Genomic DNA, 25,728 nt, shown 5'->3' with positions numbered 1-25,728 from the left:
GTCGGAAGTCTCGTTGGGGAATGGACTCTCATCTGTGGCTTCCCCTGTAGCTAGGCCGTTCTTCCGTGGTGAGGTCGCCAATCCCAGGCAAGGAAAGGACGCACACGAACCCCACCACCGGCTGTCGCTCTCAAAACGCAGTCGCAGGAATTCTCGCGTATCTTCTGGTGCGTCTGGCGCCCCGCCTCGGCAGCCCACCTTTTATCTGGACTGGCAGGGTTGTAGATGTCCATCAGGGTAGGGGGGCGAGGCAATCCTTCCCCCATCACCCATCTCACATTGCCCTGAGATTTTGCACGTAGGCCAGTTCCTTATCCCAACAAAGGTGTCTCCCAAGACAATGGCTATGTCCGAGGCTTTTGTCTTGTTGAGCGACCAGCCCACTTTGCCCGAGGGCTTTACACGTGGTTTTCATGAGACAATAGTCAAAGAGTTGCTTTATTCTGCTTCCCTGGGGAACGTGGTCTTCAGCATGTCTCCCTCTCTCTCTTGGGTCATTTGACCCCCCCTTGACTAGGGCTCTTGCGAATCTCACAAAGGAGGGGGCTGGGGTCATAACAGCATAAACGTCGCTTTTCGAACTTCTGGTAATGCCCCCCCTTCACCATTCCCCATTCCCTTTCCCCTCACTCTCCTTATCATCTTACCTGGCTCTCACCTCCCTCTGGTGCTCTTCCCTTTTCTTTCTTCCATGACTTTCTGACCTCTCTTATCAGACTCCCATTTCTCCAGCCTTGTATCTCTTTCACCTATCAACTTCACTCCACTCCCTTCCAGTTCCACCTATCACCTTGTGTTTCTTCCTCCGCTCCCTCTGCCTTCAAACTCTGACTCCGCATCTTTTTCTTTCCAGTCCTGATGAAGGGTCTTGGCCCGAAATATTGACAGTACTCTGTTCCATAGATGCTGCCCAGCCTGCAGAGTTCCTCCAGCATTTTGTGTGCATTGCTTGGATTTCCAGCATTTGCAAATTTTCTGTTGTTTGTGATTGAAACATGTGAGAGAACCATTTTAATGAGTGTTGATCTAAAGTTCATAGTTTATTCAACACCAATGTTACATAATAATCAATTCAATTCTCAATAGTCATTCAATCCTTGTATTCCAAGTGGTTAACAACCTCAAGTGCTCAAAGTTTGAACTGTGTAAGGGCACATCCTTTCATAGTGTTTGTATATTTCATTGTCCTTGAAGTATTTATTTGAACAAAATATCTTAAACCTAACGATTTGCATTTGAATTTTAGCATGCAGCATTACAGCTATGCAATCGGATTAGCAATGCTATTGACAGAATTGACAAGATGTTTAATTCTGAGTTTGAGGCTGAAATGGACGAATCTGAATGTGCAACTTTACAGCAATACTACAGAGAAGCTATGATTCAAAGCTATAACTTTGGGTTTGAGGTAAGGTTTCTGAAATTGTTTTTTTAAAAAGAAAATGTTAATTGCAGAAGATTTATTTTCCAAAATACTTAAGAGATTTCATCTGTAGGCATACAGAGGATAGATAATTTTGGCAATGTATTCATCACTGTTTTCAGATCCTGTAGCATCTTTACATACTGACAGATAAGGTTTGTTGTCTTAGATGTTCTTTGTTTCTAATACTCAGAGCATTTAATCAATCTGATATAATTTTTACCTTCATGTCTCCAGTATCACAAGGAGGTTGTGCGGCTGATGTCTGGAGAATTCAGGCAAAAGATTGGAGACAGATTTATCAGTTTTGCTAGAAAATGGATGACCTTTGTGCTCACAAAATGTGAAAGTGGGAGGGGAACAAGACCCAGGTTAGAAATGTTCCCTTTCATACAATCCTGATTTTGGCAGTCTCTTGCTACCAGGCAAGTGATTATCACTGTTGTAATGTTATGTTCTTTTTGCAGATGGGCAACCCAGGGATTTGACTTCCTTCAAGCAATTGAACCAGGATTTATCTCAGCTCTTCCAGAAGATGACTTTTTGGTAAGTAGTTGTTTTTATTTGGAAGCAAACCACTCTGCTTTCATATATAAAATCATGGCTACAGATAGGGTAAATGTAAGCAGGCCTTTTCCAAACAGGTTGGGTGAGACTAGAATGAGAGGTCATAGGTTAATGGTGAAAGGTGAAATGTTTAAGGGAACTACTTCACTCAAGGTGGTGAGAGTGTGTAACAAGATGCCAGCGGAAGTTGTGGATGTGGGTTAGATTTCAACATTTTAAAGGCAGTTGGATTGGTACGTGCATGGGAGGGGTATGGTGCGGGTGCAGGTCGACGGGACTAGGCAGAATAATAGTTCAGCGTGGACTAAGTGGGCTAAAAAGCCTATTTCTGTGCTGTATTGTTCTGTGGCTCTATGAAGATCTGTGTGAATGTCACAGAAACTGGTGGTTATGCTGAATGTTTTGTCAGTGAATTAACTAACTGGTCATTCTTAGAGGCTGGGAACACAGGCCTTGTGTTTTGCTGTCTTCCCAATAAATACTGTCTATTTGAGGTTTTTTTGGTTTATCAGATGTCACTACATTTGTGATCATTCTTGGATTGCTGCTGTTCTTGGCCTGGATTTGGACTGGTTATCAAAGTGACTTCTAGTCCTCCTTCCTTTTTCACCTTACACCTTGTGTAAGTGGAACAAGATCACCTGCTGGTCAGTGTGTATTATACAGTGCTGCACTCAGAACAGCTCAGTACTTTCAAGCCTGTGAAGTATACTGAAGCAGTCATAGCTGTGCTGTAGGAAATGTGGAGTCAGTTTAAACACAATAATTTCCCCAGGGACCAGATGAAGGAAAACTCCTCTAGTCCTCCAACCAATCAATAATCCCAAATATCTTTCTTTTAACAGCATGTTAATTGCATTTCTGTTTCCAGATTAGATTTTAAACAAGTGCACAGAATTATTGTTTTAGCATGTGTACTTATTAAAATAAAATGTCCTGTTTCACATTTTGCAGAGTCTTCAGTCTCTAATGAACGAGTGCATCGGTCATGTTATAGGAAAGCCTCACAGCCCTGTGACAGGTTCGTGCTCTTAAATATTGTACAGTTAATGCATTGATAACAATTATATTGAGTGTACTACACTGATGCTTTTGGTTAATACCAATGAGTAATGACACTGTATACCAGCAATGCACAACTTTATCTCCCCAATGTGACCATCTATCAGGGATTGTGTTTGTGCTTTGATTTTCATTGAAGTTTGTGCAATGAGATCAAACCACCCTACTGAGACTTCGTCCAAAGATCTCCTGATTGCACAAACTCCTTTTCTGGCTGTCCCTTCAAACTCAGTCATTCATTGTAGAAGTTCCTTGTCCTGCTTGTAGCTATAATAATGAGCGATACCAGTAAGATAGTTTAGCACATCTAACCACTCTTGCAGACTGATGGAGGTCCCCATCTCACTTAATCTGCAAAATTTGGCAGTGCGTACCTTTTTACTAAAACATCTTTTTAAAAAGGCATAAAATTAATTATAAAAACAGAAAATGCTGAAACACCCAGGAGTTCAGACAGCATTGGAGCAGAGAGGAACAGAGTTCTTGTTTCAGTTCTGGGTCCATCCATCAAACTAGGAATGCAAAAAAAAAAAAATCAAAATTACATATATAAGTAATGTATATAGAGAGCAGAAAGAGTGGGGTAGATTTCATGGGTTGGTTCATTGTCCGTTCAGAAATCTCATAGCAGTGGGGAAGAACCTGCTCCTAAAAAGTGTGTCTTTAGACTCCTGTAGTGGTTTCTGTACCACCTCCTTGATTGTAGCAGTGACAGGAAGGGCATGTCCTGGATGATGGGGGTCCTTGATGAAGAATGCTGCCTTTTTGGGGCATCACCTTGTAAAGGTGTCCTTGATGCTGTGGAGACTAGTACCCATGATGGAGCTGGCTAAGTTTGCAGCGCAGATGAATGACATTCTGTCTCTACAGGTGCTGCTTGATCTGCAGCATGCTTCCAGCATTCTGTGTTTATTTCAGATTTGCTGCAGCACCAGTTTTTTTTAATGTCCAGTTATTATAAAATTAGTGTTGGACTTGAACCATTGTAATTTAGTATTTGGCAAGTTCTTTGAGTTGAATATTTATAATATTAGTTTTAAACATATCTGATTAAAGTTCAGTTTGCTCCATGTAGTAAATAATTAAATAGGTTCTTGCTGAAGTATATATCCTGTTCAGAAATTACTGTTTAATTTCCTTCCACCATCTTATTGGACAGTAAATTTGCAGTCATCAAAACCTGTTGTTGACATGTTTTATGGAATATTCATTTATTGCCCATATTCTAATCTGTATTATGTAGCATTTGACGAAAACCAACAAAATGTTTGTTGCCCCATTGCTACCTGTTCAGTTTATTATTTAACCTTCGTGATTGTAGTAATTACATTTCTGTGGAATTAGTATTGTGATCTGATGGATTTTAGATTCAACAAGTTTGTGAAATTGCATTAAGTTATCATGTACCTTGCAGGAATTCATCGAAATAGCCCTCGTCCTATTAAAGTACCCCGATGTCACAGTGACCCACCCAATCCACACCTCATCATCCCTACACCCGAAGGGTTCAGGTAAAGTTCTCCACAATGTCTCAAAGCTTTACTTGTGTTATCATTCTTTGAATCTTTACTGAAACACTTTGTTACACACAGTTAAGAAAGCCTAATGGTGATGACTGATTTCTGCAGTCAGTAACATCTGTGTTCCTGGTGTTATTAAAAGTAGGTCTGAGCTAAGATTCTGAGTGTGCTCTATTTGTATATAGAATATACAAACAACAGCCAAAATTTCAGTTTCCTCATTCAGACTTTCTGACAATGGTTATTTACTCAGACTCTCTATCCCAACTGTTATCTCACAACAAGAGAGGGAGACCACTGCTTGCATTATATCTAATGGCGATGATGAGAGAAGCTGTAAGATTTGGATGGTCTGTCAACACACAGTACTGTGCAAATGTCTTAGGTACCTTATGTCTAGAGAGAGAGAGAGAGAGAGAGAGAGAGATATAAATAAATATAAATACTAGAGCATTGGCAGAATGCTAGGTACCTGACACAGTGCAGCCTTAACTGGTGTCTTATAATATAATAGGCATGCACCTGTCTCTGCATGTAGGACTCTAGGGCTGTGACTGCTTAGTGAATTGGTGCTCTGTGGGATAGCACTATGTTTGACATCACTATTGTAATTGAACTCTTATCACATTTTGTACATTGAATATCCCTCATGGTATAGAAGGCCCATCAACACTCTGCTGGGTGTCAGAGCAATCCCATCCTGTACTACAAAGTTCTTGAAGTGTTGCTACTAGGGTTTCACTCTGAAAGAATATTTCTGTTAATTTTACAACCTTCTGTAAAACCTTGTGCTTTCCTTAAATGTTTTTTGGAGTGCCTAGTTTTCGGAATCACAAAAAAGTGTGAGTGAAGACTAATTGAAACACACAAGAGAACCATTTTAATGGGTGTTGATCTAAATTTCTTAGCTTACCCACATTTTCCTCCCATTCACCAGCAGATGGGATAATTTACAGTAGCCAGTTAACCGAACAGCCAGCCCATCCATGGGATGTGGTGGGAAGTGGAGCATCCTGGAGTAAACACACACGTTCACAGAGAGAACATAACATTCCACGCAAACAAGACCTGACATTGGGAATATCCCTGGATCGCTGAAGTTGTGAGACAGTTACTTTATCTGTTGTATCCGTTAGTTGCAGTGTAAGGCAACTTCAGGCTGTTTTTAGTAAATATTGTAGTTATGAAAGATTTAGTGCACATCTTAAAGCATATGTTCAGATTACTAAAGTATCTCAAATTAGCATCAGCTACAGATGTGAATAATATATTTTAAAAAACACATTCATTATTTGTGCATTTGTATTTTATTTTTACCTTTTTTCTCTCTCTCTCTTGCCTCAGTCCAAAGAGCCTTGGGTCTGAAGTGCGGAACCTTGGTGTTGCCAGTATGGTACGCTCTCCTCCAGTAGCTGGGAGTGATTTAAATCACACCAAATGTGCAGGCCCAGCAAATGAAATAAGGTAACTTCACCAGTGGACTGAACAATGTCATGAGTCGTACATTAACTGTGTCTTTCTGTATTAGTTAGGAGAAATGTTGAATCTAGCACTGTGCCAGTTAAAGGGACATTATAGTCAAATATAGTTCAGGTTTGCTTGAAACCAATGTTACTTCACTTGTTTACCACAGAAACTAGAACCCTACAAAAGCAGTTTTGAATTAGAATAAGGTTTATTATCACTGACCAGCGATCAACCTGGAGAGCAGGGGATTTTTATCAGGTCTATTGCCTGAGTAGAAGAGGCAGCAGCAGGTTGCTACTGTGAAAAAGAGTATTCACCAGCGACCAATCAGTGTTTGGGATTGATTAGCAAGAGCAAATTAAAGGAAGGCAGGGGCAAGTGCAGCGGCTGTCGTCTGAGTGGGCATAGTCAGAGTGGTGATCTTGAGGCTTTAGCTCTTCAAGGCTTCAGTCAAAGAAGGCAAAGGATAGAAAAGCTAAAGGTTAAGCTTTCTTTTTCCTTCCCTTCTTTATATCTGTTCAGCTAGGATAGTAGAGATACCAGGCAAAATACCTGAATGCTTCCCTTGTGGCATGTGGGAAGGCAGTGAGAGTTCCAGTATCTGATGACTACAACTGTGAGAAGTGCATGCAGCTGCAGCTTCTAACACACTGCATTAAGGAGTTGGAGCTGGAACTGGATGAACTCCGGATTATTTGTGAGACTGAAGGGGTGATAGACAGGACATATAGAGAGGTAGTTACACCCAAGGTGCAGGACACAGGAAACAGGACGACAACCAGGAAGGGGGAAAGAGTTAAGGAGTCAGTGCAGAGTACCCCTGTGGCCATCCCCCTCAACAAAATGTCTATTACTTTGGGTACTGTTGATAGGGGGTTGACCTGACAGAGAAAATCAGTGGTTGGGTCTCTGGCACTGAGTCTGTCTTTGTGACTCAGAAGGGAAGGGGGGAGAAGAAGTGTGCTGTGATGATAGGGGATTCGTTACTTAGTGGAGCGCCTCCCGGGTGCCAGGGCTCAGGATAGCTTGGAACAAGTCCTCGACATTCTTAAGTGGAAGGGTGAAAAGCCAGAAGTCGTGGTACATGTAAGTATCAATGACGTGGGTAGGACGAGAGATGAGGTTGTGCATCAGGAGTTCAGGGAGTTAGGTGCTAAGTTAACAGGCAAGACTCCAGGATTATGATCTCAGGATTGCTATCTCTGTCACATGCTAGCAAGGCCAGAACTAGGAAGATTATACAGATTAATATCTAGCTTAGGAGGTGGGGGAACATAAGATTTTTGGATCATTGATATTTCTTCCAGTGAAGGTAGGGACGGTTTGCACCTGAACTGGGGGACTAATATCCTAGCAGGAAGGTTTGCCTATGCTGCACAATGGGATTTAAACTGGAGTTGCAGTGGGATGAGAACCAGAGTGCCAGAACACTTAGTGGAGAGGTTGTGGAGACAGATGTTGGTAAGACCTCAGGCAAAGTTAGGAATCAAAAAGGCTCAGCATGGCATGACTAGTGTCGTGAGCTGCAATATTTCAATGCAAGAAGTATCATAGGAAAGGCGGATAATCATGCTGAAGATGAATCATGCTGGTTTACAAACAGGCGATGTGTATTGAGGGGATTGGGTAAAGTTTCAGTCAGCAGGATGAGATGCAGCGTAAAAAGCGGACAAAATCAAAAAAGATGAATACAGGACTGAAGGTGTTGTGCAGTATACAGCATAAAGTAGATGAACTTGTAGCACAGTTGCATGTTGGCAGGTATGATGTTGTAGGCATTACTGAATCATGGCTGAAAGAAGATTATAGCTGGGAGCTTAATGTCCAAGGATGTACTTTGTATTGAAAGGGCAGGCAGGAAGACAGAGGGGGTAGCGTTGCTCTATTGGTAAAAAATGAAATCAAATCATTAGAAAGAGGTGATGTAGGGTCAGAAGACATTGAATCATTGTGGACAGAGCTAAAGAACTGCTAGGGTAAAAAGACCCTGATGGGAGTTGTATAGAGACCCCAAACAGTAGTAAGGATGTGATCTACAAATTACAATGGGAGATAGTAAATGCATGCCAGAAGGGCAAAGTTGCAATAGTGATGGGGGATTTCAATATGCGGGTAGACTGGGAAAATCAGATTGCTGTTGGGTACCAGGAGGGGAAATTTCTAGAGTGCCTACGAGATGGCTTTTTAGAGCAGCTCGTGATTGAGTCCACTGGGGAATCAGTTGTTCTGGATTGGGTGTTGTGCAATGAACCAGAATTGATTAGAGAACAAGGTAAAAGAACTCTATAAGTGATCATAATGTGATTGAATTCACCCTGAAATTCGTAAAGGAAATGCTAAAGTCAGATGTATCAGTATTACCATGCAGTAAAGAGAATTACAGAGGCCTGAGAGGGGAGCTAGCCAGAATTGATCGGAAAAGAACACTGGCAGGGATGATGGCAGGGCAGGATTGGCTGAACTTTCTGGAAACAATCTAGAAGGTGAGCTGCAGGATATATATATCCCAAAGAGGAAGAAGTATTCTAAAGGAAAGATGACACAACTGTGGCTAACCAGAAAAGTCAAAGCCAACATAAAATCCAATGAGAGGACATATAATAGAGCAAAAATTAGTGGAAAGTTAGAGCAGTGGGAAGCTTTTAAAAACCTACGGAAGGAAACTAAAAAAGTCATTAAGAAGGTAAAGATGGAATATGAAAGTAAGATAGCCAGTGATATTAAAGAGGATACCAAAAGTTTCTTCAGATGCATAAAGTGTAAGAGAGATGCAAGAGTGGATATTGGACTGCTGAAAAACCACGTTGGAGAGGTAGTATTGGGGGACAAGGAAATGGCGAGCAAGCTGCTTGGAAGTATTTTGCATTACTCTTCACTGTGGAAGATGTATTATGGAAGTTCCACGTGTCAGGTGGCATGATGTGTGTGAAGTTAGATAACTAGAGAGAAGGTTCTTGGGAAACTGAAAGGTCTGAAGGTAGTTAAGTCTCCTGGTGTACACCCCAGGGTTCTGAAAGAGATGGCTGAAGAGATTGTGGAGGCATTATTAATAATCTTTCAAGAATGATTAGATTCTGGAATGGTTCTGGGAGACTGGAAAATTGCAAATGCCACTCCACTCTTCAAGATAGGAGAGATGCAGAAGAAAGGAAACCAAAGGCCAGTTAGCCTGACCTCAGTGGTTAGAAAGATGTTGGAGTTGATTATTAAGAATGAGGTCTCATAGTACTTGGAGGCGAAAGATAAAATGGGCTGTAGTCAGTGTGGTTTCCTCAAGGGAAAATCTTGTTTGACAAATCTGTTGGAATCCTTTGAAAAAAAATAACAGCAGGATAGACAAATGAGAATCAATTGATGTGTAGTTGGATTTTTAGGATACTTTTGACAAGGTGCCACACGAGGCTGCTTAACAATCTGCGAGCCCATGGCATTATCGTTCATGGTTAAAGCAGTGGCTGATTGGCAGGAGGCACAGAATGGGAATAAAAGGAGCCTTTTCTGGTTGGCTACCGGTTACTAGTGGTTTTCCACAGGGGTCTGTATTGGGACCGATTCTTTTTACGTTATATGTCAATGATATGGATGATGGAATTGATGGCTTTGTTGCAAATTATGCGGATGGTATGAAGATAGGTGGAGGGGGCAGGTAGTTTTGAGGAAGTAGAGAGGCTACAGAAGGTCTTAGATTAGGAGAATGGGCAAACAAATGGCAGATGGAGTGCAGTGTCGGGAAGTGTATGGTCATACACTTTGTAGAAGAAATAAAAGTATAGGCTATATTCTAAATGGAGAGAAAATTCAAAAATCTGATGTGCAAAGGGACTTGGGTCCTTGTGCGGGATTCCTTAAAGGTTAATTTGCTGGTTGAGTCTCTGGTGAGGAAGGCAAATGCGATGTTAGCATTCATTTCAAGAGGAATGGAATAGAGAAGCAAGGATGTAATGCTGAGGCTTTATAAAGCACTGGTGAGGCCTCACTTAGAGTATTGTGAGTAGTTATGGGCCCAATATCTTAGAAAGGTTCTACTGAGAGGTTTCAAAGGAGTTCATTAAAATGATTTCAGGATTGAATGGGGCTTATCATATGAAGAGTGTTTGATGGCTCTGGGCCTGTATTCCCTAGAATTAAGAAGAATGAGGGGTGACCTCATTGAAACCTGTCGGATATTGAACGGCCTTAATAGAGTGGATATGGAAAGGATGTTTCCTATGGTTAGAGAGTCTAAACCCAGAGGACACACCCTCAGAATAGAGGGGTGTCCTTAGCCAGAAACTGGTGAGACTGTGGAATTCTTTGCCACAGACTGCTGTGGAGGCCAAGACTTTATGTATATTTAAGGCAGAGGTTGATAGATTCTTGATTGATTAGGGTGTGAAGGGATATGGGGAAAAAGCAGGAGATTGGTACTGGGAGGAAAATTGGATCAGCCATGATGAAATGGCAAAGCAGACTCGATGGGACAAATGGCCTGATTCTGCTCCTGTATCTTATGATCATGAAATATCATGAAATTTGATGTTTTGTGGCAGCAGAACAGTGTAATACATTAAAAAATACTGTAAAGTTACAATAAAAAATATGTTAAAAATTGTGCAGATAGAAGCAAAATAGTGTGGTAGTGTTCGTGGTTCTTTTCAGAGATCTGATGGTGGAGTGGAAGATTCAAGCTTGTTCAGTGTAATTTCCAGTACACTATTTAAAGGTTGACAAAATAATTGTTTCTCCAGATCTAATGCAGTGCAGAAAAAAAACATAAGATAAATATAAATACAGAAGATAGCTTGTATATATATTGATTGTATGTCCATAAAGTAATGCTAGGCACTGTATGTAAACTGGCTACCAGGAAATGATGAAGTAGTGGCTGTGGAGGCTGAGTTACTGGATGGGGTTATTGATCAGCCTTATTGCTTGGCAAAAGTCACTGTTTTTGAGTCTGGTAATCCTGGTGTGGATGTAACGTAACCTCCTCCCTGATGGGAGTGAGACAAACAGTCTATAAGAAGAGTAGGTGGGATCCTTCATGATTACTGGACCTTTTTCAGGCCCTTTCTGTGTATATGTTGTTGATGGCAGGTAGGGTGGTGCTGGTTATGCATTGGGAAGTTTTGAGTATCTGTTGTAAAGCCCTCCTGTCACTGCAGTGCAGTTTCTGTACCAAGCAGTGATGCAGCCTGTTAGGATGCTCTCTACTGCACATCTGTGGGATGGCGTGAGTATAGATGTGCATAGTCCAGCTCTCTTCAGCTTCCTCAGAAAGCAGAGGCATTGGTGAGCTTTCTTGACTTTGTGGAATGTGTTCTGGGACCAGGAAAGGGTGTGCGAGATGTGCACTCACAGGAGTTTGAAACTGCTCACAGTTTCCGATGTAAGTGGTGCGAGTTCTCCTGAAGTTGATAACCATCTGTTTAGCCGTGTTGCCATTAGGAGGTTATTTGCCTGGCACTAGGCCTCGAGCTCTTCCGCTTCCTCTGTTAGGCCGTCTCATCGTTGTTGGTGATGAGCCCCACCACTGTCATGTCATTGGCGAGCTTGACAATGTGATTACTCGGGTGACTGGCTATAAAGTCATGTATGAGCAGAGTGTACAGCATTGGGTTCAACACACATCCCTGGGGGGGGGGTCACCTGTGTTGAGAATGATGGGGAGGAAGATTCCTTCCTCCCCATCAAGGCTGTGCACCTTGACTACCTGAGGTCTTGTTGGTTAGGAAGTCTAATACCCATCTGTACAGTGGTGTATTTAGAACAAGGAAAAATAGTTTGTTCACCATGGTCTGTGGGACAATGATGTTGAATGCTAAACTGAAATCCAGAAGCAGCATTCTGACATGTGTCCTTATTTTCTAAGTGAGTCAGGGCCAGGTGCATGACAATGCTATTCCTAAAAAGTTAAATGTGTGTCTTTAGGCTTCTGTACCGTCTCTCCAGTGTTAGTAAGAAGAAGGCTTGTTCCACATGAGGAAGCTCGTGCCTGTCATGGAAATAGCTGAGTTTACCATCTCTGCAGCTTCTTGCAATCCTGTACATTGGAGTTAAATCAAGTGGTGATGCAACCAGTCAATGCTTTGTACGACACATCTCTAGAAATTTGCTAGAACCTTTGGTGACGTGGCAAATCTCCTCAAACTCCTCGTGAAGTATAGCCTCTGGCATTCCGCCTTTGTGATTGCATCAATATGTTGGGTCTAGAATAGATCCTGAGATGTTGTAGCTCGGGAAATTGAAACTGCACCATTTCTGATCCCTTACTGAGAGTGGTGAGTGTACTCCTGACTTCCCCTTCCTGAAGTCAACAATCATTTCATTGGTCTTGCTGGCACTCAACCAGCTGATCTGTTTCACTCCTGTATGCCTTCTCTTCACTATTTGAGATTCTGCCTGCCTGCAATAGTGGTGTCATTGGCGAACTTACAAATGGTGTTAGAGTTGAATTCAGCCACACAGTTACGAGTGTAGAGTGAGTAGAACAGTGGGCCAAGCACATAACTTTGAGCTGTGCTGGTGTTGAATGTCAATGAGAAGTTATTTCTAATTCGCACTGACTGTGGTCTCCCGATTAGGATATCCAAACTCCATTTGCACAGGGAGATACAGAAGCCCCCGTTTTGAGACTTGTTGAATATTTCTCATGGGGTGATGGTGCTGAATGCCAAGTTGTAATTGATAAACTGCGACCTGACGTAAGTATTGCTGTTGTGTCCAAGGCTGAGTGGAGAACCAGTGAGATTGCATCTGCTGTAGACCTGTTATAGTGGTAGGCAAATTGTACCTGATCCAGGTCCTTTCTCAGGAATGAGTTTGTTCTCCCAGTGAGCAACCTCGCAGAGAATTTCATTACAGTAGATTTGAGTAGTATTGCATGATAGTTAATGAGACAGCTCTCCCTGCTCTTCCTGGGCACTGGTATGATTGATGCCCTTTTGAAGCGGGTCGGAACCTCTGACTGCGGTATGAAAGAATACTCCAGCCAGTTGATCAGCCCAGTTTTCAGTACCTTACCAGGCACACCATTGGGGCCTGATGTCTTGTGAGGGCTCACTCCTTTGAAGGATGTTCTGACGTTCTGACGTTGGTAAGACAGAGATCACAGGGTCATGGATATAGTTTTATTCTACCTTTTAAAGCATGAGTGAAAGGCATTTAGTATGCTATTAAATTTTGCCTCATGGGAAGTAATGGCCATCAAATTCTGTACAGCTCTCGTGCATCTGTTTGTGTCTCTAACTTCACACCAAATTGCCTTTTTGTTCTCACAATGGCCTTCCATAAGTCATTCCTGGACCTCTTGTAGGGTTCTGAATTGCCAGTCTTGAATGCCAGAGATCTTGTCCTCAGCAGACTGCAAATCTGGTTCATCCATGGCTTCTAATTCAGGTGTGTTTGGTATGTTCTCAATGGTACAGAATCATCCACACAGGTCCTGATAAAGTTGGTGTCAACTGTGGCATATTTATTCATTGAAGATGATTCTCTGAATATGGTCCAGTCCAGCAGTTTAAAGCAGTTACAGAAACGATCTTCTACCTCCCTTGACCATTCCTTCATACCACTGATGTGTGTCCTCAGTTTTTGACTGGATCAGACTTGGCAAACAGTGGCCATGGGTTGGCATGCTAAGCATCCTTGATTTAGCTGTTACAGTGATCATCTGTGTTGACTCCTCTGTTTCTGCAGGTGATACATCATTGGTAGTTTGACAGAGACTTTTTCAAAGTAGCCTGGTTGAAATCATCCACAATGTTCAGTAAAGCATCTTGGGTGTGCTGTCTCGTGACTGCTGATCATGGTGCTCAGCACCTCCACTGCCAGCCTGACATTGGCCAGGTGTGGAATGTACACTGTAACCAGGATGACGGCGGAGAATGCTCTCAGAAGATAGAATGAATGACACTTGACCACCAAATATTCCAGGTCAGGGAAACAGGACTGAGACAAAACCACCATGTCTGTGCACCACGATGAATTAATCATAAACCAAATGCTGCTGACTCTACCTTGATGCTGCTATTTGGTCCATGTGGTGGAAGGTGAATCCCTCAGGCAGTTGTGCTGTGTCTGGTATGCTGGGGTGAGCCATGTCTCCAGTAAGCAGGGTACACAGCAGTATTTGATGTCTCTCGGTTTCTGCAACCTTGCTTTGAGGTCTTCAATTTTATTTTCAGAGACTGTATATTAGGCAGTACATTGGTAGAGTGGGAGCCTTAGAGCTCTGAGTTTCAGCTTTACCTGCAGCCCTGGCCGGCTGCCACATTTCCTGAGACAATGGAGATGTTCTCTGCTGTGCTCTGCAGTCTAGAATCTGACAATTTTGAAGATTGTTCAGGTCATTTACAAAAACTGTTGCTTTCTGCAGTGTCTGCTGCAGCAGATTTCAGTAGTAGTTTTCAATGTGAATATTTGATGAGTTTCTTGGGAGCTTCACACAGAAAGTCACCACTGTATGGTGAAATTCCAGCATTGGCTGTTTTGTGCCAATCATTAATGGCATTGCTTATTGGGTCATCTATTTTTTATCATTTTATGAGTAGACTGCAAATGAAAGCATTAGTGAAGCTTGTCTTTTTTAATAGGCTGAAATTAATTGCACATTAGTGTGGTGTTGCATTTGATACCATTAGTGCATTGTGTTGTTGGGTTACAGACACTCAACTTGCAGGCACCCCTACCTAAGTACAACAGCAATAATATTATTAAATTTGAAAGTCCAATGTGTCCATTCCTACAACTGGCAGATCTAGTTTCCTCCTCCTCTCCATTTTTAGTAATTGTTCTTTCACATCAGTCTTGTATGTTTTTGATGCCACTTATTACAATACTGTTGAAGTACAAAGTAGTTTTATGTATTTTCAATGGGTAAAATCAATTTATAGACATCAGTAAAACCCATTAGTTACCGAGAATGGGAAATCACGCACTAGTCTTCATCAAGGGGTCAGCAGTGGAAAGGATGAGCAACTTCAAGTTCCTGGGTGTCAACATCTGTACATGGAATTTTTACTGGGTCCAACATACCAATGCATTCATAAAGAAGGCATGCCAGGGATATATTTCATTTGGACTTTAAGGAGATTTGGTATGTCACCAAAGACTAGCAAAATTCTACAGATGTGCCATGGAGAGCATTCTGACTGGTTGTTTCACTGCCTGCTGTGCAGGCTTCATTGCACAAGATTGAAAACCCCCTGCTGAGAGTTATAGACTCTGCCAGCTCCATCATTGACACAGCCTGCCCATCGAGGAAATCTTCAAAAGGTGGTGCCTCAAGAAGGGTGCATCATCATTAAATACAGGTAGTCCCTGAGTTACGAACGTCTACGGACAACTCGTACTTACATACCAAGGAAGGAGAACGCCGTCCGCCATTTTAAGTCGTTGCCGTTGACACTGTGTTGAGTGTTTAACTTTGTATTTGGCTTAAAATTTTCTTAGTAAGATTCACCTTGACCCCGCCCCCCCCCCCCCCCGGTTCTGGTTGGCTGGTGGCGCAGTCAGAGAACAGAAGTTCCCGAGTTCAATTTAGTGTCAGACCGCTCCTGTGCCGGGTTGATGTCGATCCAATGACTCCTGTACCATCCGTTGATGTCAAGCTTGCAATTCGACCTCGTAAAAAAAACACTGCCACCTCCAGTTTAAATTCCCACGCGGAATATCGTGGAGGATCAAATACCCAAACCCAGCACCGCCCCCACTTGTCCCATTTAACCTGTCTTAGTGCGGTGCAGTTTAGGACCTGGGGAATTCAGTGCGGTTGTCCTTAGGACCCAGCGGACCTCGGGAGCAGGTTGGGACCCGCAACCCGCAGTGTTTCTGTTCCATTGACAGGAAGCGATCGCGATTGAAAATAAAGTGGAAATAATAAAGCATTTGGAAAGAGGTGAAACACCATCAGTCATTGGAAAAACGTTAGGCTACAGTCAGTCAACGATCAGAACAATTTTAAAGGATAACGGATAAAGTGAGAATAATGGAGCATGTGAAAGGCCCTGCCTCGATGAAAGCTACAATTACTACTAAGCAATGCAGTGGTTTAATTATTGGAATACATACATTTCTTAAGTGTTTTATATGCATAGAAAGGTAAAATATATACTATATACTAAGACAAACATTTGACTAACTGATGCTAAATAATACCAAATGTACTTGTTCTGACTTACGTACAAATCCGACTTAAAGACGGACTCATGAACGGAACTCGTACGTAATCCAGGGACTGCCTGTACACTCACCATTCTACCATCAGGGAGGAGGTACAGGAGCCTGAAAATGCACACTCAACATTTTACAACAACTTCTTCCCCTCTGCCTTTAGATTTCTAAATGATCCATGAACCATCATCACTATATCACTATTTAGCATAATTGATATATTTTTATATATTTCTTATTGTAACTTGCAGTAATTTTTTAAAATGTATTTCACAGTACTGCTGTCACAAACAGCAAATTTCATGACAAATGCCAGTGTTAATAAACCTGATTCTGGCCTGGGGCAGTCTGATGATTGTTTTTAATTGTGTGGTCAGGATGCAGATAATATAATGAGGCTACATTTTAGAAAAAGTTACCAGCATTGCAAAATGATTGATTGAGTCAAGAATGCAGCACCAATAAGTCAGTGATCTTCATCAGAGATTGTGTCAGTTGTTCAGAGTATGAAAAATTTGTGCTGCTGTGCTCTTAAGTGCCTTGCAATCACTCTAAGTTGAGTGGCTTCTAAAGATGTCCCCGTGCTTGGTTTGCATCTCAACCAATAGGCAGTACCTTTTAGTGAGCTGTTCTATTATTGTTGGCCACAGAATGTCTAAAATAATGCCCACCTGATGATAACCTGCTTTAAATGCACAAGATACTGGAATTAGAGAGGGTTCACAAGAATAATTCCACAATGAAAGGGTTAATGTTTGATGGCTCTGGGCCTGTACTTGCTAGAGTTTAGAAGTATGAGTGGTATGAGTATGAGAAGTATGAGTTTAGAAGTATCATTGTAACCTATTGGATATTGAAAAGCCTGGATCGAGGGGATGTTTCCTATAGCGGTATGTGTAGAGCCAGAGGGTGATGAATTCATTACCACAGATGGCTGTGGAGACTAGGTGTTTGGGTATATTTAAAGCAGAGATTGATCGGTTCTTGCTTAGTCAGAGTGTCAAAGATTACAGGGAAAGGCAGGAGAATGGGTTTGAGAGGGGCAATAAATCAGCCATGATGGAATGGCAGAGCAGACTAGATAGCCCAATGGCCTAATTTGCTCCTATTTTTTATGGTCTTGATGTGTAAGATTAAGTCAAACAATGTCACCACTGAAGATTTCAATGTATTATAAGGCAGACGCTATGAAATACGTTGGAAGATTACTTACAAAATTTTGTTTCTTCAAAAATAGGTGCTCGAGTGTCCCTGAAAATGACCGTTTAGCGTCCATTGCAGCTGAGCTTCAGTTCAAGTCACTGAGCCGACATTCCAGTCCCACAGAAGATCGTGAAGGTGTGGCTGTTGCAGTGATCACTTACATAATGGCCATAATAAACCTCACCTCAGACTTGCAGAACCTTTCTCAGGCTTTTCCTTTTCTTCTGTCCTCATCTGAACAAAATGCCCTGCACCCTGCTCTCTTTAGCTAAACTGTGAGACTGTATCCTTTTTTCTAACCTTGAATTTACCAATTGTCACACTACCTAGCATCTCTTCCTGACTCTCAATTTAGCTGGGAAACAAAAACCATGAATGCTTGGTCAGAATTAAAAGAGAAAATCTGGAGATACTCAGAATGTCGGGCACAGTGCTCAGCCTGAATCATTACAAACAAGAGAAAATCTGCAGATGCAGGAAATCCAGACAGCATTTATGGAAAAGAGTACAGTTGATGTTTCAGGCCGGGACCCTTCATCAGGACTGGAGAAAAACAAGATGAGGAGTCAGAGTAAGAAGGTGGGGAGAGGGGAGGAAGAATCACATGGTGATGGTTGAAACCAGACAGTGGGGTGGGCTGAAGTAAAGAGCTGGGAAGTTGACTGGTGAAAGAGGTACATGGCTAGAGAAGGGGGACTCTGATAGGAGAGTGTAGAAAGCCATGGAAGAAAGGGAAGGGGGAGGAGCACCAGAGGGAGGTGATGGGCAGATAAGGTGAGAGATGGGAATGGGGGATGGTGAAGGAGAATGGGAGATGGTGGTTTACCGGAAGTTCGAGAAATTGAAGTTCATGCCATCAGGTTGGGGGCTACCCAGACGGAATATAAGGTGTTGCTTCTCTAACCTGAGTGTGGCCTCATTACAACAGTAAAGGAGGCAATGGAATGGCATGTTGAAATAAGGAATGGGAAGTGGAATTAAAATAGGCCACTGGGAGATCCTTCTTTTTCTGGCACACGGTTGTAGGTGCTCAATGAAGCGGTCTCCCAGTCTACGTTGGGTCACGCAGTTATACAATATGTTACACTGGGAGCCCCCCCACCAGGGATAGTGTTTCTCTTGTCCTCAAGTACCACCCCACCAGCCTGCGTGTCCAGCACATAATTCTCTGTAACTTCTGCCATCTCCAACGGGATCCCACCACCAACCACTTCTTTCCCTCTCCACCCCCTCCACCCCATTTCTGCTTTCCGTAGGGATCACTCCGTAGGCAACTCCCTTGTCCGCTCATCCTTCCCCACTGGTCTTCCTTCCGGCACTTAGCTTTGCAAGCAGAACAAGTGCTATACCTGACCCTACATCACCTCCCTCACTACCATTCAGGGACTCAGTCCTTCCAGGTGAGATGACTGGAGTTATCTACTGTATCTGGTGCTCTTGGTGTTGCCTTCAGTATGTCGATGAGACCTGACGTAGATTGGGAGACCACTTTGCTGAGCATCTCTGCTCCATCCACCAGAAAAAGCAGGGTCTCCACTTCCTGTTCCTATTCCGACATGTCAGTCCATGGTCTCCTCTACTGTCGTGATGAGGCCACACTCAGGTTGGAGGAGCAGCACCTTGTATTCCATCTGGGTAGCCTCCAACCTGATGGCATGAACATCAGTTTCTCAAACTTACAGTAATGTACCTTCTCCCACTCCCACCCCCACTTTCTCCTTCACCGGTTCCTATTCCCATTTCCCTCTCACCTTACCTCCTTGCCCACCCTCTGATGTTCCTTCCCCTTTTCTTTCTTCCATGGCCCTCTGCCCTCTCCTATTAGATTTCCCCCTTCTCTAGCCCTGAATCTCTTTTACCAATCAACTTTCCAACTCTTTACTTCACCCCTTCCCCCTCCCAGTTTCACCAATCACCTTGTGTTTCTTCCTCTCCTCTCCCCCACCTTCTTTTACTCCTCATCTTTTTTCTCCAATCCTGATGAAGGGTCTTGATGCAAAATGTCAACTCTGTTCTTTTCCACAGTTACTGCCCGAGTCCCTCGAGCATTGTGTGTATGTAGCCTTAAACATTAGGCTTGTTTCTCCCTTCACAGTCGTTGCTTTATCCACTGAATGTTTCCAACACTTTGTTTTTACCTCCAAATGGTGGATCTCTCCTCTCAAGTACCATTTCCTACTCCATCTCACCTGCAAATCTGCCATTATCCTCCTCTTGCTTATGGTCCACACTTGGCCTTGATTCTTCAAAACTGCTACTCACCCATAACCTTGCATTGCTGTCCAATCCATGGCTGTACCTTTTTGTCTGAAGGTGTGGCCATCTTTCCAGCAACCTCATGTTTATACTTCACCAAGGGGTTCTATTTTGCTGCAGGACACATACAGTCTGACGTGTCTGTGATAGGCACGCCCATCGTCATCCTTGCAGCCTGTGACATCATTACCTGCATTAGTCTCTTCCATTATCAGGCTGCACGGCCCATTCCTGGTTCTATATGCATTCCCCTCTCTCCAGTTTCTACCAACCAAAGAATCACCTGCAGTGACTACCTTTCCCACATTGTCACAATTGGGCATTCCCTCCCATTAGTCCTCTGCCAGCGACATCTTTGCAGTCTCATCCGAAAATAATGATGCTGCTGATAACATTCCCAAGAATGTGTCTCATTCTCTCAACTTTCTGGTGTCCCGAACTACAGGCAACCTCCGCGTTATGGAGAGGAGGGTTGGGCGGTAGTTTGGGTGGGGTTTCATCATTCCTGAGGGAATGGTCTATATCATGATTTTCCCTCATTGTAAGACAGGGACAGAATTAGGCAATTCAACCTATTTTGTCTGCTGTACTATTTCATAGCAGCTGATTTATTTTCCCCCTCAACCCGATTCTCTTGCCTTCTTGTAACTCTTGTAACTGTGACATTATTGCTAATCAAGACCCTATCAACCTCCTCTTTAAATATACTGCATGGCTTGGACTTCACTGCTGTCGATGACAAGGAATTCCACACATTCATCACTTTCAGGTGAAAGAAATTCTTTCTCATCTCTGTTCTAAAGGGAAATCCTTCTATTTTGAGGCAGTGCCCTCTGGTCCTAGACTCCCCCACTATAGGAAGTATCCTCTCCATGTCCACGCTATCTATATTCAATAGGTTGCAGTGAGATCCCCCCCCCCCCCCCATTCTCCTAAATTCCAGTGAGTACAGGTCTAGAGCTGTACTGTGTACATCTGCACACGTGTCAAGAACTGTGAGCTGAATTTATAATAACAGATTCTCACACACACACACACACACACACACACACTCACTCACTAACTCACTCACTCACTCTGTGAGAGTTCATTTTCATTCTGCATCACAGATTATTTGGCAATGATTCATGAATTTGTTGACCAGTGAGGGGGGAGGAGTGTGTTACCTGTATGATGCAAAAGTGCCATATCACACAAGTTGTTTTTGTATGCCTTCAAGCACGGTGTCACCTCTTAAAAGCTGTAATAGGACATAATTCTGGTTGAAATTACCAATGCTTCATTTTCATTCACTTTGTATTTATAGAACTGACTGTTTTAAAATCATTCTTGTCCACAGAGCCAACATACCCCAAAGGAGATCCAGGTGTGAGTGTGCGAAGAAGCTGGGAGCTTCGATCTCTGTTAAGTCAGTCAAAAGGTATTAGTGCGATTCTCTTAATCATTACTCTTCATGAAGTTTTCAGACATTTTTATTATTTAAAAACTTTATAGTTTTGTTTCTATATTTTCTTGAAAGGAACATAAATGGAATGATAGTGCTGTTGCAGTGGACTGAATGGCCTAATACTGCTCCTGTGTCTTGTGGTCTTGTATGCTCTCAACAAATATCCTTTTAAAATATCATAAAGCTTAATTAAAGCCTGTCTGTTTCCCTAAGATCCATAATTTACTCTCAATGACCTCTTTATTGGTGGTCACTAAGTGTATGTTTGTGGTCTTCTGCTGCTGTTGCCCATCCGCTTCAAAGTTAAACGTGTTGTGCGTTCAGTGATGCTCTTCTACACTCCCCTGTTGTAACGCATGGTTGACAGGAGTCAGCTGAACCAGTTCAGACATTTTCTTCTAACCTCTCATTATCAAGGTGTTTTCACCCACAGAACTGCCACTCAATGGATTTATTTTTCGCACCATTCTTTGTAAACTCTAGAGACTGTTGTGCGTGAATATCCCAGGGATCAGTGGATTCTGGGATGCCCAAGTGAACCTGTCTGGCACCAACAATCATTCCACACTCGAAGTCACTTAGATCACATTATTTCCCCCCCCCCCCCCCCCCCACTCTGATGCTTGGTCTGAATAACAAGACTCTTGACTTTTGCCCACATCTGCATGCTTTTATGAATTGAGTTGCTGGCACATGATAGGCTGATGAGATGTTTGCTTTAATGAGTAGGTGTACCTAATAAAATGGCCACTGAATGTATATCATGCAAAATGCTGAATGACTATTACAGCATGCTGCTCTTTCACATTTAGTGCATTAATCTGGGCCCTGTGTTCTGGGACTCCTTGATACAGTAATTAATCATGAAACACCCCACACAGTGGGAAAGATGGTTTTGAGTTTGTTTTACTTTGCTCCGTGACTGCTTGTTGATTTAAGTCAAAATATTTGTATAGAGGGAAATACCTTTCTCTGCAGCAGTAAGTGATCTCTCCAAGTTTAGTTCCCTATTGTGCTTTACACATTTCAGTTCTGCCACTGATACGTATCGACTCATGTTGCCCATAGTTTGGTGAGGCCCTACACATTGGAACTTCCTTTCTGTCCACCGTTTGTTACCAATGTGTGGTTGCTTGAATAATAATGAATAAAGTTATATGCTATTTAATTGTCTCAGTGCATAAAAGAGACCAGATTAAATTTCTAAGTATGGGCATTTTATGAGTTGCTATAACAAAATATTATGTTGGTGAGAACCATAGAACCGTAGAACACTACAGCACAGTACAGGCCCTTCAGCCCTCCATGTTGTGCCGACCCATATAATCCTTAAAAAAAAGTACTAAACCCACACTACCTCATAACCCTCCATTTTTCTTTCATCCATGTAAGGTGATACATCTTTCATCCATGTGAGGTGCACTGCTGGTAGAATTTACACTCATAGTTTGCAGAAATGTAATTGTAATCATGCTTGTAGGCTTCACAGAAAAACATTACATCTCACTGAACTGAAATGCTGCAACGTGGGAGGGCAGTGCAGAACTTGAGGGATACTTAATGATATAGTTGTGAACTGTATTAAGTAAAAGGCATTCAGTGGCTGGAGAATGCAGTTGTTTATGTGAGCTACTCCTTGCTGCATCGGTATGGATCAGGTTAGATCCTCAGAGATCTTGACACCCAGGAACAGGTGTTCTTCCCCCCCCCCCCCCCATTACAAAGGTAGAGTGTTCCTATGAAACCTTTCTTAAGCCGAAATGGAGTAAAGCAAAGAACCATTAATTTATATGGGAAAAATTTTCGTAAAAGCGAAAATCCTCTTTGTAATACGAAAATAGGTTACTCATGTGGGTCTTTTGAAGTAGCGTAAAGCAAACACTTGTAAAGCGGAGGACACCTGAACTTGAAGTTGCTCGCTCTCTCCACTTCTGATCCCTCTATGCGGATTGGTACATGTTCCCTCATCTTACCCTTCCAGAAGTCCACAAACCCAAAGTCCACGTTTAAGAGGAGTGCTAGAAACAAAACTTGCTAGGGTCTAGTTTGTACAGTCCTTTTTTAGACTCACGAGCCTAACAGAGTGCAGGAATAGGGTACCAGTGATCAATATGCTGAATCACCAAGGTTCATGTGTGATTGAATAACAGTTTATCAGTGGCGTGTTGCAGTATTTTCAATGAGCTTTGATTCCTCTAGTTTTGCAGTGTTCATTTTCTCTTCTCCTTTCCATAGAGTTTACCCAAAAGCAGTTCCAAGCCGAGAGGAAACATGCTTCCTATAAAATTCCTCTATTGAACCTTCAAAACAAAAACAGTAGATTTGAAATTTCACTTCAAAGATGGTGCTTAATCTATTTCTGTCTAATCCACCCAGTGGCCATGCATTAGGTACAGTGCCTCTTATATCTAATAAAGTGGCCACTGAGTGTATGTTTGCAGTCTTAAGCTGCTTTAGCCTGTCCACTTCAATGTTCGACATGTCATGCATTCAGAGATGCTCTTCTGCACACCACTTGTAACGTGGTTATTGAGTTACTGTCAGCTTGAACTAGTCTGGCCATCCTCCTCTTCTGACCTCTCATTAACAAGGCATTTTCTCCCACAGAAAGCTGCTCAATGTTTTTTTTTGTTATCACATCATTCTTTATAAACTCTAGAAACTGCTGTGCGCAAAAATCGCAGTAGATCAGCTGTTTCATTCCATGGTCAAAGTCACTTGGATCACATTTCTCCCCCATTCTGATGTTTGCTTTGAACAACAACTGGAACTCTTGACTGTGTTTGAGTGATTTTATGCATTGAATTACTGCCACATGATTGGCTGATTAGATAGATGCTTTATTAAGTGAGTGTTACTGTTAAAATGACCACTGAATGTACATTACACATTTCAGAGACTGGGAAGATCTTGCTCGTAAGTGCATTTTGTCATTTGTTCTACATTCCCACTGAAGGTTTGTTTGTTTGTTTGACTTCCCTAGACATTACTGCCAAGCAGAGTCGAATTGACATTGTACGCAAGTCAATTAAGTCCTTTGAAGAGCAACAAGACAGTCAGATGAAGCAAAAAAATATCATCGGTCAGATCTGTGACATTCCTAAATCTTACGACAATGTCATGCAAGTTGGTTTAAGAAAAGTGACGTTTAAATGGCAAAGAGGAAATAAAATAGGTAATATTGGAGCTAAAGACATAAAATATATGCTTACATCTGCATAGCTTTCACATGCAGAACTTGTGTTACAGAGATTGTTTATCTTGGGGCTTTGGATGCATGCTGTGGTTATAATGCAAACTCTCAGATGCTTCTAGGTCTTTGTGGTTTTGCTGTAGACAAAAACTCAAGAGATTTTGAAATGGAGACAGTCCAAGATGTTTCATAGCAGAAGGCAGTTGTACATTGCCTGGGCTTTAGATTTTACTGTGCACTCCCATTTTAAACAAGGGCCACTGAATGGTCTCCGGTGTAAATGCAGCTTAAGGGTATTGTGGCAACACCAACTGACAAGCAGTAACTTCTCACACACATTCATGGCTCAAATGTAGTAATTACATATTTAATGTAAACCTTATTGCATCTGCAATTATAATAAAATATAACCTTATTACTGTGGCTCAAATGCCCCCAGAATGCATACAAGTAAATGAGACGACTTGTTCTGACAGATTAAAGATGATCTTTGGGAAGAGCAAGAGCTGTATCTGGATAGTTTCTGGAATCCATGATCAGAATTGGCCAAATTGTTGATGTTTTCACTCAGTGTGCATTTTTAGCATTTTATTTCTATTTAACAAGGCCATCCAGTTGTTTTTGCTTTTCTCTGTTGAATTCCTGGAACTCAGTTAATATCTTCAGCACGGTGGTTGTCAAATACAAGATTTACACTGTTCCCTGATGTTCTTTGTATTTTAACGATGAGAAAATCTAAGTTCCATGGTGCTGCTTGATAAAGGTTCATTACTGCATTTATAATGCACTTGCCAGGTGGACATGGGGCTCCAGATGTGTGTCTGGATCTCCAAACCTGTCACAATTTAGGCAGGACAACCAGGGTGAAGATGGTCTTTAATCTGTATTATCCCTCTGAATTTAGCATGCATCAAACTGCTGTCTGAGCCAAGAAACACAAGAGTCTTGATTGTAATTGCAGTATAATTTGAGTATTATATGAAACATTTTTTGGTTTTGCTGGCAAGATTTCTTTATGCTTATATTATGTAACAAGAGAATGATTGCTTTCCGGTCATGACTTGAAGCATCTGAGTTGGAACACACTGAACCAATGTTAACATGATTCATTGTTCTTGCTCTAACTCCTTTGCTCTGGGAGACTATTTTGGCCAATAGTTCACATTTATTAACGCATATTTTCAACATTTTGGCAGGTAATTTTGAGTTTCCATAAATTTTGACTAGATTTGAGTAAGTGTCAAATCAGTGCAAATGGATGGTTGACAGTTGGAGCACACTCTCTGATGAATGTTTTAATTTAATGTTCATGGAAACAAAATATATTATTCTGGTTTAGGTTTGAATAAAACTGGTGACTTCATTTATGCCAACAGAATCAGTGAATATCTGAAGTATTATTTTTCCCTGCTTGGTGGAATCTGAGTCTCTTGTAATG

The 25,728-nt window shown here is 42.1% G+C and overlaps 1 protein-coding gene across 3 annotated transcripts in view; it reads left to right on the top strand.

Moving 5' to 3' along the window:
- Positions 1–25,728, top strand: part of map3k4 (mitogen-activated protein kinase kinase kinase 4) — a 212,342-nt gene that overhangs the window by 167,692 nt on the left and 18,922 nt on the right. For all 3 annotated transcript variants that reach the window (XM_073051586.1, XM_073051584.1, XM_073051585.1), the window contains 9 exons: positions 1,247–1,408; positions 1,661–1,794; positions 1,891–1,969; positions 2,945–3,011; positions 4,467–4,563; positions 5,917–6,036; positions 17,429–17,529; positions 20,990–21,070; positions 24,081–24,272. In XM_073051586.1, the coding sequence (XP_072907687.1) occupies positions 1,247–1,408; positions 1,661–1,794; positions 1,891–1,969; positions 2,945–3,011; positions 4,467–4,563; positions 5,917–6,036; positions 17,429–17,529; positions 20,990–21,070; positions 24,081–24,272 (1,033 nt within the window). The remainder of the gene's footprint in view (positions 1–1,246; positions 1,409–1,660; positions 1,795–1,890; positions 1,970–2,944; positions 3,012–4,466; positions 4,564–5,916; positions 6,037–17,428; positions 17,530–20,989; positions 21,071–24,080; positions 24,273–25,728) is intronic.

Source organism: Hemitrygon akajei, chromosome 7, assembly GCF_048418815.1.
Source record: "Hemitrygon akajei chromosome 7, sHemAka1.3, whole genome shotgun sequence".
Lineage (NCBI taxonomy): Eukaryota > Metazoa > Chordata > Chondrichthyes > Myliobatiformes > Dasyatidae > Hemitrygon > Hemitrygon akajei.
This window is presented reverse-complemented; position numbering and strand designations above follow the sequence as displayed.